The 13,978-nt window shown below is 33.0% G+C and overlaps 2 protein-coding genes and 1 long non-coding RNA gene across 3 annotated transcripts; all 3 read right to left on the reverse strand.

Moving 5' to 3' along the window:
• Positions 1-1,181: 1,181 nt before the first annotated feature.
• LOC131653503 (uncharacterized) lies at positions 1,182-5,068 on the reverse strand. The gene is made up of 10 exons (XM_058923667.1): positions 4,852-5,068; positions 4,581-4,733; positions 4,319-4,489; positions 3,834-4,235; positions 3,489-3,736; positions 3,198-3,401; positions 3,000-3,092; positions 2,733-2,828; positions 2,251-2,631; positions 1,182-1,502 (listed from the first exon to the last, which is right to left on the reverse strand). The coding sequence occupies exons 1-10, from the start codon at positions 5,066-5,068 to the stop codon at positions 1,182-1,184; spliced, it is 2,286 nt and encodes a 761-aa protein (XP_058779650.1).
• A 196-nt stretch (positions 5,069-5,264) lies between these two features.
• LOC131653511 (uncharacterized) lies at positions 5,265-8,113 on the reverse strand. Its single transcript, XM_058923674.1, has 2 exons — positions 6,144-8,113; positions 5,265-6,057 (listed from the first exon to the last, which is right to left on the reverse strand). Exons 1-2 carry the CDS (start codon positions 8,111-8,113, stop codon positions 5,265-5,267), a joined length of 2,763 nt encoding a protein of 920 aa, XP_058779657.1.
• Positions 8,114-11,955: 3,842 nt separating this feature from the next.
• Positions 11,956-13,088, reverse strand: LOC131616478 (uncharacterized). The gene is made up of 3 exons (XR_009288104.1): positions 12,724-13,088; positions 12,541-12,639; positions 11,956-12,061 (listed from the first exon to the last, which is right to left on the reverse strand). It is a non-coding gene; the product is annotated as an uncharacterized LOC131616478 (long non-coding RNA).
• Positions 13,089-13,978: the final 890 nt, after the last annotated feature.

The raw sequence follows: 13,978 nt of genomic DNA on the forward strand, positions 1-13,978 counted from the left end.
CACTGTGTATAACAACAAAACACTACAACATTTTTCCTCTTTGACAACAATTGAAAAATGTTGCCACAGATGTGAAAAGCGTTGCCTAAGAGAATAGGGGACGCTTTCTAGCCGTCCTCTGTTCGAGCGTTGCCTATTAGTTAAGGCAACGTTTATTTCACTTTTTGGCCACACTTCTTTTAAACGTCGCCTAAAATATAGGTAAAGGGGACATTTTTCTGAGGCATCTTAGGCGACGGTTTTTAAGTGTTACCATAACTTGCAACAACTACAAAACGTTCCCTAAAATGGTAGAGTGAAATTCTATAGCAACAATTTTCAAGTGTTGCCATTTCTTTCAACAATTACAAATTCCATAGAAGTAAAATAGTGAAAACACGAGGATTTTTTTCATTAAATAAACACAAAAGTAGTGTTAGAAAACGTTGCCAGAAATTAAAAAAACATTTAGGCTCTCTAGCAACAATTAGAAAACGTTGCCAGAAATTAAAAAAACGTTGCCTAAAAGAATAGGGGACGTTTTCTAGGCGTCTCCTGTGCGAGCGTTGCCTATTCTCTAAGGGGACGTTTTTTCTCGTTCTTTGGGCACGCTTTTTAAAAACGTCGCTTAAACCAAAGGAATAGGGGACGGTTATTTGTGGCCTCTAAGTCGACGCTTTTTCATATTCTTTGGGTACACTTTTTAATAGCGTCGCCTTAACCAAAAGAATAGGGGACGATTATTTGTGGCCTATTAGGCAACGCTTTTTAAGTGTTGCCAGATGCAGTTACAATTAATAATTGTTGCCTTAAATTTTGACAAGGAGGAACGTTTGTAAAGTGTTGCCATAGCTTATAGGCTGTTCTTTTTATCCATATAAAATATACAATTTTTTTATTATTTTCTAATTAATATAATCGATGATGACTGGCTTCGAAAAATGTCGATAATAACTTAAGCAAGATCAAATTTAACCATACATCAACAAAAGATAAATTATAATAAAATATAATTCAAACATTAATTCAAGATAGTAGCAAATACATAAAATTCCCAATGTAACAATACTTATAATAATAAGTTTAATACTTTGAAGTATGAACCTAGCAAAATAACCAAAAACATAATTCAACAAAACAACAAAAAACAAGTTCAAGTTTAATGCTTTCAACTACAAGAAGAAAAAAAAACAGCATCCAACTCATTCAAGTTTGTCTTCTTGGAATTCATCATCCACGTCCTTTTGAAAGTCATCACACATGTCATCTTCCAGAAATTCTTCATCTACGTCTTCCTCTTGAAATTCACCATCTATATCGTCATCTAGAAATTCATCATCTATATCTATGTCATCCTCATGAAATTCATCCTCTAGATCTATGTCGTCCTCTTGAAATTCGTCACCTACAACATTCTCTTGAAATCCATCATCTATGTCGTCCTCTTGAATTTCATTATCTATGTCGTCTTCTTGAATTTCATCATTGATATCATCATTTTCAACATCTTCATTGATACCTTGCTGCATAAGAAAATAAAACAAAATACATCAACAAGAGTTATACCTCGCACAAATAAAAACTAAAAAAACGAGTAAGACACTCAATTATGCATTATCATACCCTTTATCAATTTATGTTTCCCAATTATGGAACGCAAAAGTAGAAACTAATAATGCAGAGAACACAACTTTGTACAAACAACACAAATTGAAGAAACAAAATTTATACATGAAATCAATCTACGTATTTGTAAAATTATATCATGCTCCAAGGATATCATAGAATACTCTGTCAAGTGAATATATTTATAATGTAGTTGATTAGCAACATGTGATTATTATAATCAACTAGCTAGATTGACACCTTCAAATTATAATAAATAAATATAATATGGTCACTCCCATATATACTCTATTATAGGTTATAATCTATTGTTGTAATACTCTGAATATCTATAAATTTATATGGTTGATATGGTCTAAATCACAGGAATATGGACCACGTTGATATCAAATTAAATAAATAAAACCTATATTAATCTAATTCATATTTATAGATCCATATAACCTGTGTACAATATCTAGATGACAGAGAAGTTTTCCAACAGAGTATATATATTTATAATTTTAAGGGCTTATCACGGAATATGGTATCATATCAACGTGTCCCATATTCACCCCATACAACCAGAGTATGAATCTAGTGGTATCATAAAATTTACTAGATTCTGAATACTTTTAAATCAATACTATTGGTTTGTATGGTTACCTTTCCATGACATGGAGCATGAGTTGATGTAGAGGAATGCAATTGTTGTGTCATATCCTTTGGGGAACTGTAAGCATCTCCATGAGATAATCCTAACAAATCTTCGATTGACTCCATATTAATTTGAGGATTGCATTGTTGTATTACGGTCTTAAAAGCATTTTGCAATCTATCAATCTGATCTTGAAACTCGTGCCTTAATGTAGAGACCTCTTCACTGTGTGCTTGTTTCAAAGCATTAATCTCCGCCTTTCGCTTTAAGGAAGTTTTAGTTACGTTTCTCCCATAACAGCGTACCCTGCCAGGACACTCCTTTCCAAAAACAGCTTTAAATGCTTTCGTGTCATTTTTCTCCTTTTCAACCATTTCTTGAAGTTGGGACTAGCATAAATTGCAAAAAAATATTAACTACTATATTATAGACAATGTTATCTAACTATATTAACTAAATATATTATATAAATAATGTTACATACAATTACTTTTCCAGTTTCTACATCCAGTTCCTTTCCTTTATTTCCTTTTCGAGTTTCAACAAACATTTCTGATTGAGTGGGCTCTCTCTTTTCCTTTTCACGCTGCACAAATCAAAATAATTCCATAACAAAACAACCTATGAATTAATATTCCTATAACAGAAATAAGACATGAATTAAAATGCTCAAAGAACCATCTATCAAAGGAACACTTTAATTGAGCATAGAACCATTCATACAAGGAATACTTTATCAAGAAGGAAAGAAAGTTACCACTTTTTCACGAGTCAAAGCAAAGTTTTTGGGACCCATTCGATGCATCCACTTTAGTTGAGCTCTATTTCTAGTGTTATTGTCACTGATTGCCTACATTTAAATTTTACGGAACTATTATAATAAATCTTACTTGATTATGACATACATAGAAAGGTGCAAAATCAAACACATACATAAAAAATTTATTAATCTTACTTTTATAGCTTCCTTACTCCAATAATCACAAAGACTCTTAAATTGAGCTATGGGCACCTTTGGCGGACGATTTTTGAGTCTCTCAGTCATGTTGGAATACTTCAAAAAATGTTTCTTCTTAATAGTGTGCTTATATCTTCTCCATGCATCTCTAACAGTGGTCTCAACCCAATCTCGTGCTTCAACCGGCAAGATAAACTTCCGCTAAAATATTATAAGTAAGATAAGATCAAAAAATAAAACATATTTTTTTGAATAATTAGACATTCAAATTCACAGATACACACATACATTAGTATATCTCCAGAAACGGTCTTTATTATCATCTGGCATTCCTGACCAATTGGTGTAACGTAGAGGACAAAATGTTGAGTTCCTAGCCAATGTTCCCAAGAAGAGGCTCAAGTCAGATACTACTTTATCACTAGGACCAATTGGTTGACCATCCTCATTAAAGGTCACTTCTACCCGCTCTTCAAAAGTTCTTGCATGAATCTTTTTGCACAAAGTTTTCCCACGAGTTTTTCTTTGGGATGTTCCTATAAAGTAATCAACACAACAACATGATATCACATGTTTGCTACCAATTTTTAGATAATACATGAAATTATTATTATGAAATATGAAACTAATTACCTTTTTCTTTTTCTGTATTTATGTTTGCCTCTTCTTCATTGACTTCCGCCTGGTTTTGAACGCTTTCTTGTTGACTTCCTTTTTTTGAATGATTTTGACTAGAGCTCGGCTTAACGTAGCTGCACGGTTTTTCTCTATTGTTTGACTTGGCTGCATCCATTTCCTTTGGCTTGTGAAGTTCTACATAATCATCAATCAACATTGATGGGCATTTTGGCACCCTCTTTGCCTTTTTAGAGCATTCAGTTTTTGACATCATTGTGTCCAAAGATAGATTAGATTTTTCTGGTTTCTTATTTTTGGAAGGAATAAGTAATTTCCTTTGAACTGTTTTTTCCACCTTCTGAATTTTATCTCTATTGTTCTCTAGTAGATTCTCATGAGTTCTTTTTTTCAGCATTCCTAGTTTCAATGTAATTTTCTCATCAAAAAAATGTCATAAAAAGAATATATAAATTTAAAGTATATGCAAAGATATAAATTACCTTGCAAAACTTCTTTGTTTCCATGTGCAAAAACTTCCTTAGGTTGTGGTTGCAAAAGCTTAGGTCTCTCTGTTTTCTTCGTAGCAACATGGTTGTCCAATTTGCCATCAACCTTTTGAACTCTTTCTCTATTTATTGTAGCTTTCCCATGAGCTATTTTCTTTGGTGTTTCTAATTTTAGTCAAAATTCATAAAAAGATATTAGGAATAATTTAAAGTAATATATGAATGATAAAAAAGATTTAAAAATTTCTTTACTTACCGTGTACAACTTCTTTGTCACCATGTGCATGATCTTTCATTACTTTTGGTAGGGAGAGTTTGTCTCTCTCCATTTTCTTTGTAACCGTCTCTTTGTCCAAATTTCGATCAACCTTTTGAACTCTTTCTTGTTGAGTTCCTTTTTTTGGTGTTTCTAATTTTTGTTAAAATTCATTAAAAAAATATTATGAATAATATATCTAAAGGAAATCCAAAACATAATTCTACATACGCAATTTTATAAAATCATATGAAACAAGAAAATGATTTACCGTCCATAACTTCAACAATTTCCTGAACCCTTTCCTTATTATTTCCCTGCAGCATCTCATGCAACTTGTCAATTTTTTCCTTCTTAACTTGTTGTAGTACTTTCTTTGTCAATTCTGCACTTGATCTTGCTTGAAGAGAAAAATCAAATCTTTTAGTAGGACTTCGACCACTCTTTCTATGAGATCCACCATCTTTTACACTTCTTACATTGTCCATTATGGCGAACAACTATAAACTACAAACGGGAAAAATTACATAATTATACAACACAATTAATGTTCAAACACAATCTATTAACAAAAGGGAAGAACTTGGCACAAATATTTGTAAACTATAATATAAACTAAGACCATTGAAAGACACAATAAACAATATTCGTTAACAAATTGGTAAAACACATTGTAAACACTACCTAATCAGTACTAGAATCATAATCGGTTTCATTGTCACTTTCGTAACTTGTGTCACTATGATCACTCTCTATTGCTTTTTGGTTGTGAAGTTCTGACAAAGGCATTTCAAATATATCATCCGGCACATCTTTCCTAACCAAATCTACTTCACAATCATCCCTTAATGTATCAATGTTTGTTGAAATATCATATTCTTGGGCATCTGAACTCAAACATTCTCCCATGTCAAATGATTCCCTTGGAAGTGCATTCAGAACATAGTGTTTGTTCTTGTTTAAAGGATCTTCAATAAAGAAACATTGTTGAACTTGAGATGCCAACACAAATGGATCATTTTTGTAGCATTTTTTGTTAAAGTAAACAAACGGCAATCCATATTTATCCTTTTCATCCACAAACCAATCACATTTGAATAGTACATATTTTTCATAACCATAATAATCTAACTCTATAATATCTTTTATTGCCCCATAGTAAGTCACACGAATCTTTTTGGGATTTTCATCCTTCACCTTTCTAAGAATTTGAGTCACCGCTTCTAATGTCACACCATTATTTTGTGTCTTAAGCCTTGCTTCACGGTTTGTTGTATGAAATCTGTATCCATTAATAACATAACCAGAATACCTTCTAATAACATCATTTGGTCCCCTAGACAACACCTTCAACCATTCAGTAACTTCCTCATCCATGACACGTGTTTCAAACCATTGAATAAAATCTTCTCTTTGATTGTTAGCTTTTCTGGACTTCCTTTTATTTTTGGGATTATGAACATTAACCTCATGCTCTCTACAAAATAAATAACTAATTTTTTAATACAAAAGAAAAAAAACTTATTGTGAGAATGAAATGTTGTATCAAATAAATGGTTGTACCTAATGTATTCTTGCACTTCATCACAATTGAATAAAATGTAGCCGTGAGCTTGGTTTAGAGACTTATGGTCAAGGGAAATTAGTTTCTTTCCCCCAATTGGATGACCTATGCTTGGAGTATCATCGTTATTTCGAGTCATTCTATTCATCCTTGTGTCTACAGCATTAGACAAATATCTTGAACAAAATGTTAGAGATTCTTTAACCAAGTAAGCTTCAGCGATAGAACCCTCTGGACGACTTCTGTTACGAACAAAAGATTTTAGATCACCCAAATATCTTTCCATATAATACATCCATCGAAATTGAACCGGTCCGCCCAATCGGACTTCATTTGCAAGGTGAATTGGTAAGTGAACCATTATGTCAAAGAAACTAGGAGGGAAGATACGCTCCAATTGGCAAAGTGTTTCAGCGATTTCTACTTCCAAGTAATCCAAAGTTTTCACATCTATAACCTTCTGACATAAACACCGAAAAAATGAACAAAGCCGGAGCAAAGGAATAATAACTTGATTAGGGGAAATCCCTCTTATTGCTACTTGTAACAAGTAATGCAACATAATATGAGCGTCATGACTCTTGTATCCGGAAACTTTTCCTTCATTAACTTGAACACATCGAGAAATATTAGACGCAAGGCCATCAGGAAGTTTTACTGTCTTTAAAACATTACAAAAAATAGATTTCTCTTGCTTTGTTAGGGAGAAACATGCCTTAGGGATCTGAGTTTTCTTACCATCACTCGTTGCCTTCAAATGGAGTTTTTTTCTAATCCCCATGTGTTGTAGATCCAAACGAGCTTTTGCATGATCCTTTTTCTTACCTTCAATCTCTAAGAGAGTCCCTATTATATTATCACAAATGTTCTTTTCTGTATGCATAACATCTACATTATGGCGCAAAGAATTATCCTTCCAATATGGTAATTGCCAAAAGATAGACTTTTTCTTCCATGGACCAGCCCTTTTTTTTTTATATTTATGCCCCACTACGTCAGGGATCTTTTCTAACTCTTTTAAAATCTTTTTTGAATCTAATAAGGAGGGTGCAGACCTATATTCTGGCTTTCCATCAAAAGAACTTGAATTTGATCTCCAACTATGATTTGAATCCAAAAAGACTCGATGGCCCATATAACACATCTTTCGACTATGTTTTAAGTATCTTGAAGAAGTATTATGATTACAAGCAGGGCAAGCAAACTTCCCTTTAGTACTCCAACCGGATAACATAGCATATGCAGGGAAGTCATTCACCGTCCACATAAGAGATGCACGCATTTGAAATGATTGATTTTTTGAAATATCATACGTTTCTACACCGACATCCCACAATATCTTAAGCTCCTCAATAAGTGGCTGCAAATACACATCAATTTCATTCCCGGGTGACTTTGGTCCAGGAATAAGTAACGACATCAAACAATTTTCAGCCTTCATGCACAAATTTGGCGGATAATTATATATTGTTAATACAACAGGCCACGTGCTATGTGAAAGACTCATAGTCCTAAATGGATTAAACCCATCACTTGCTAACCCTAGTCTGATGTTACGAGTTTCACGAGCAAAATCAGAATGTTTGGCATCAAAGTCTTTCCATGCTTGAGCATCGGCTGGATGCCTTAGCTTCCCATCCCTTGAACGATGGTCTGCATGCCATCTCAATGTGTCGGCTGTCTTTGAACACATAAAAAGTCTTTTCAATCTCGGAATCAAAGGAAAATGTCTTAGAACTTTGGCTGGAACCTTGTGAGCTTTTATAGATTCTTCAAGATCATTAGCAACTTCAGGATATTCAATCCACCTTGATGCTCCACAAATATGACATGAATCATCTTTCCCATGATCTTTCCAAAATAACATGCAATTGTTGGGACATGCATCAATCTTTTTATAGTCTAAGCCCAAATCTTTTATCATAGATTTTGTTTTATTGAAAGACACGGGGATGTTCAAATCTGGCATAGCCTCTTTCAACAACTCTAAGAGAGCAGTGAACGATGCATTGCTCCATCCATGGAGACACTTCAACAAGTAAATTCGAATGGTGAATGATAACGAGGAAAACTTTTCGCAACCAGGATACACTACAACACGCTGGGGCTTTAAAAGCGCTTTTTTTGGGCTTTAAAAGCGCTTAAAAGCGCTGTGAAAGCCAGCGCTGGCGTAGGTAACAAAAGCGCTTCTGAAAGCGCTCTCGTAGACCCCCCCTATAAGAGCGCTTTTCTGGAAAAAGCGCTCTTGTAGGCCCCCCTTTAAGAGCGCTTTTCAAGAAAAAGCGCTCTGGTAGGCACCCCTATAAGAGCGCTTTTTTCAAAAGCGCCTTCGTATGTTGCGTTTTTTTTTTTTTTTTTTTTATGCTTTTTATTATTTCTAAACCTGCACTTTTGGCAGCAATATTTTAGAACCTGTAATTTACTATTTTTTGGCAGTATTTTTTCATGAACCTATAATTTATCATTTCAAATCGATATATACCATTATAATCGATATCGATTATATACAAAAAAGTATTATATTATATACCATTAATGTAAATCAAAATACATATATACATATTTATAAACCAAAACAACTAAACCAATTCACATATTTCTAAACCAAAACAACTAAATGGGAAACAACTTCCGAGTTCTTATGCAGCCAATGTACGCTTCCTGTATTATCTGGAGCTATGTTGTATTGATGCTTTAGTGGAGAACCAGTAGTCACCTGAGCTATGTTGTATTGTGTCACAGAATATGAATCAAATAACTGTACCCCGAACGATCCTGCCACAGAAGACTTAGCTTCGGGGTACATTACTTGATTCTTATTCTGTGGAATATAATCGGCAGGGGCACATTGTGTTCTATCCTTTACCAGTCCATCCACTGTTTGAAGCTCAACCTACAATAGAAAAACGTGATTATTTACACAACATTCACATTCTCAAAAATTTCCTCATCTCCGAACAAAAGACAAAATAGTTAATAAAAATAGTGCTATACCAGAACAGAAACCAATTTATAAGAAATCAATTAACAACCACATGCACATAAAAATAGTTTTTGATAAAAGAACAAGTCAATTGAGCCAACAACCAAAAACCCTAAAAAAAATCAGCCGTAGAGCCGTAGAGCCAACAACCAGAAACCCTAAAAAAAATCAGCCGTAGAGCCGTAGAGCCAACAACCAAAAACCCTAAAAAAAATTCTGTTCATCATCTTCGAAAAACCTCTCCAGAAACTGTAAATACATTGTTCATATTCATCCAACAACAATCACAATACACAGCCGCAAACACTAACCAAAACCCTAATTGTTCATCTTTCTCATACACGCAAACCATTCATCAGAAACAAAACCATTCACAAATCATCATCAAACATAACCAGACAAACATTCATCAAACCCAAACATTTGTTCATCACTTTCCTAATCAAACAAACCCTTCAGAAATTTGAGAGAGGAAGAGAGAATAAGAAATAAACTCAGAAAGGTCTCACCCGGTTTTGGTTTGTAGATTCAGAATCGAAACCGAACTCAGCAACAACACGAACCTCAACTCACCATAAACTCGTGTGTTTTGGATCTGAAAGGAAGAAGAACGGCGGAGGTTGCTCGTGGTGGCTGGCGACGGAGGGACGAACGGTGGTGGCTGGCGACGGAGGGACGAACGATGGTGGCTGTGGCTGGCGACGACGGAGGGTTTTTCGGTTGCAGAGAAAGTGAGAAACAGTAAATAAAAAGAAAACGAAAGAGAGAAAGTGAGAAAGTGAAAGCGTGTTTTTGTTTTTAACTTTTACTAATAAAGGCTACTAAAGCGCTTCTGAAAAGCGCTCTCATAGCCTGGTCTATACCAGCGCTTTTTAGCAAAAAGCGCTCTCATTAAACCCCCCTATAGCAGCACTTTGAAAAGCGCTCTCATACCCCCCCCTTACCAAAGCGCTTTTCAAAAGCGCTCTCATACCCCCCCCTTACCAAAGCGCTTTTCAAAAGCGCTCTCATACACCCCCCCTACCACAGCGCTTTTCAGAAGCGCTCTCATACCCCCCCCCCTTTAAGAGCGCTTTTTTAGCGTGTTTTTTTATTTTGTTTTTAGTGCAACCTATAAGAGCGCTTTTTACTAGAAGCGCTTTAGTAGGGGTGCTGTTAAAGATTAAATTTGGCGTAGTGATACAACTCTTGATTTGCATCATCAACTAGTTTATAAAATTTCTTTGCATCTTCATTTAGCCCTTCATGTAATCCACCTCCTTCCGCCACATCTTTAAATGTCTCAAATAGCAATCCATCAATATCATCATGAGATGATGTTCCATCATCACTATCACAATCAAGATCCATAAGGATTTCATCTTCACCATGATAAATCCATTCAGTGTATCCCTTTACAAATCCTTTGCTACATAAATGGTCATACACTACATCTCTTATTTCCCAACTATCATTGCAACACACAGCACAAGGACACAAAATCGCTTCTTCTTCAACCATTCCTTTGGTGAATGCAATATCCAAAAAGTAATTGACACCATCCTTGTAACCTTGACTATGTGGAGGCAATTCCACCCAATCCTTCTTTATCATGTTTGATTTACTAAAATGAAATAATTTATATATTACTATAAGCCTATTAAGATACTTCAAGAAAATATAAACCTAGAAAATGAATTGTAAAAATATTTAACTAAATATAACATTATATACATTTTAGACATTTTTAAATTGACAATTAGAAGATAAAATAGTAGGGTACCCTTTCAATTATTAACTGAAATCCAAAATACCAAAAATCCAAGTCTGCCATGGTGATAGATTTTTTATTCTAATTTAAAAGAAAAAGTGGTTTAAGTGATATGAATCCTATAACTTTTTCATATATGCACTGCATATTATTGAACTAGAAAAACTGACAGGAAGCTTTTTCATATATCCACTGCATATTATTGAACTAGAAAAACTGGCGGGAAGAAAAAGCCAAGCATTTGTTGTTTATGTTTCTACATATAGAAAGGAATATTCAAACACATTCTAGTATTATATTTGTCTACCATTCCTTTATTCCTTGAAAAGCTATGCACATTTTTTAAAAATAGAAAACATAATATTCATGCATTTTCTAATACACCTACATTGTTAATTTCTCATGCAGTCAATACACATGCATTCCTTGGAAAGATCTTGCATTATTTTTTCTTATGCTTCAAATGTTGCTTGTATATAGGAATGAGAAAAAAAAAACACATTTTAAAGAAAAAAAGAAAGAGAAAATATAGATATAGGTTGTCATAATTTTTCTATCACATAGCCATGTGCTCTTAATTTTGTTTAAAATTAGTGAGATTAATCATCTCTCTTTTGTTAACAATTCTAACTGTTTATCCTAAAACACTTATCATTATTTAGTTAAGGTGAAATAGAAAGAAAACTCTTTAATATTTTTTTATAAAAAAACTCTTCTATTATTGCAGGAAAGGAAAATGTTAACAACCTATGAGTATAAATGTTTATAAGAGACCATGGTGGTATAAATGTTTACATGAGAATATGGTGGTGTTCAATTATCTCCTCTGTTTATAAAGTTCATGGAAACTCTCCACAGTAAATACTCTTTCTAGCCTTTCCTAGAAACAGAAGTTTTCTTAGTTTAAAATAAATTAGTATTATTGTTTTATCAAAAAAATTATAAAATAATATATCTAAGATAAAACTAATAATGTATATCAGGGTATCCTTTAAATTATTAACTAAAGTACAAGCTGAAACAAAATCAAAACAGAAGCAACCATTTTAATTTTTTAAGGAAGCTAAATTAAAATATAATATCTTAAGCATGTATGAAACATATAAGCAAAGAAGTTTAAAAACTTACCTAAACACACCAAAGAAGTAAGAACGCAGCAACGCCGAATACTATCGAAAACGAGGCTGCAACCATTTGTTCAAAGAAGTTAATAAACTTAAGCTATGTGACTTGTGAAAAACGGTGCTGCTAGTCGATAGTATTTTGCTCAAAAAAATTAATAGACAAATAAACTATATTAACTATTTAGAATAGAAGCAAAAGGGTGATGCCATGAGAGATAACAATTTAGGATGTAAAGTTATTCATTCGGTATGATCATATATATGCATAATATAGATGACTGTGCTAAAAAGGTAAGGAATAGACTTTTCACCAATCATATATACACTTATATGTCTATTTTATAGTTGATAGAACATTTGTTTGAGACAATCAAAGTTTGAAGTATATATAATCCCATGATTAATTTCAATAAACATATTATATGGGGATTCTACTTAACTTGGTACCTCATAAGTGAAATTAACCAGACAAACAGGAACCCAAACACATAAATTAACCAGAATATAAGAAACATTCAGAATATGATAAAAAATATAACCTTTCGAATCGATTAGTTTTTCTTTGAATTTCACAGTTGTGAGTGGGGCATCACGGTCTGCTTCTACTCATCATACAGCAAAAACGGTTGAGCCAAAACCTAATCCATAAAAGGGTTAACAAACACTTAAAAAAAAGAGAAGAAGAATTACAGAATGAGATTGGGATTGAGGAAGATGGGTACCAAGAAGCTCTTATAGGGTTTGAGCAGTCAGTGAGATTGGGGTTTACGGTGGCTATTTGGGGTTTGAGGAAAGATTGGGATTCTGGTTCGATTTGGGATTGATTTTATGAGCGATTTGAAAAATTACGGAATAATTGGGATTTTGGTTTGATTTGGAATTTTGGTTCGATTCTGATTTTAAGAATTATGGGAAGATTTAGATATGACGAGTGATTTCGAAGCTAGAATTGCGGAACTATTGAAGGAGACGTTCGGCGGAGAAGAAAGCGGTCGCTAGAGAGGCAGAGGTATTTGCTTACTAGGGTTGGAAACCTTCATCGTAAACCTGGGAACACCAAAAGACATTCTTACTTGATTTTTCCAAAAGAAATTTTTGTACGTATAATATTTTTTATTAGTATCTCTTTTTCATTTTCCTTATTCAATTTAATAATTGCAGCAGAGGAGAAAAATATGATATTAATAAACTACATTGCTCTCACATGATTAAGAACTATTAACTACTAATATATTATATTTTTAGTTGTAATCTCCATTCTCATAAATCAATTCATGTATGTCACTTATAATTATATTATTATAACTATTTTTTACAAAATTTATATTATTTTAATATATGATTGAATATATATATATATATATATATATATATATATATATATATATATATATATATATATATATAGAGTAGTATATTATTATATTATGTGTTAGATATTTTTATTTTTAAATTTTTTCTTATGATTTTTTGGAGGGAAATATTTGTTTTTTAATGTATAAATTTGGGGGGGAAGATTGCCACAAAAAATTTGAGGTTGCTAAAATTTTATGCTAATTGAAGAAATGTAGCCTTTTATTAGAACGAATATAACAATCGAAAATTGTCCCCAAAAATATTTAAGGGGACAATTATCAAACATTGCTAAATAAATACTATAATGACGATAAAAAATCATCCCCAAAGATAATTAAGGGTACAATTAATAGTTGTTGCCAAAAAAATAATAGAGTTACGTTCCAAAAATGTCCCCAAAAGTAATTTAGGCAACAATTATCAAGGGTTGTAAATATTTTTTTGGCAACAACCATAAATTGTTCCCTATATGAATTTGAGGCAACAATTTTTACATGTTACCTAAAAAAGTGTTGCCAGAAACCACAAATGTTGTAGTGCATTCTCAAAAATACATAATAGACACAATATCGGACATTACTTAATACTATAACTAAAGTACTAATATGTATAACACTAGCA

Source organism: Vicia villosa, linkage group LG1 (assembly GCF_029867415.1).
Source record: "Vicia villosa cultivar HV-30 ecotype Madison, WI linkage group LG1, Vvil1.0, whole genome shotgun sequence".
NCBI classification, from domain to species: Eukaryota; Viridiplantae; Streptophyta; class Magnoliopsida; order Fabales; family Fabaceae; genus Vicia; species Vicia villosa.

Coding starts and splice junctions, on each gene's coding strand:
- LOC131653503 (XM_058923667.1), bottom strand. CDS start 5,068: ATGGACAATGTAAGAAGTGTAAAAGATGGTGGATCTCATAGAAAGAGT. Junction 4,490..4,580: donor TGACAAAGAAGTTGTACACG/GTAAGTAAAGAA, acceptor GACTAAAATTAG/AAACACCAAAGAAAATAGCT. Junction 3,093..3,197: donor GGAGTAAGGAAGCTATAAAA/GTAAGATTAATA, acceptor ATTTAAATGTAG/GCAATCAGTGACAATAACAC.
- LOC131653511 (XM_058923674.1), bottom strand. CDS start 8,113: ATGCCAGATTTGAACATCCCCGTGTCTTTCAATAAAACAAAATCTATG. Junction 6,058..6,143: donor GAAGTGCAAGAATACATTAG/GTACAACCATTT, acceptor TTTATTTTGTAG/AGAGCATGAGGTTAATGTTC.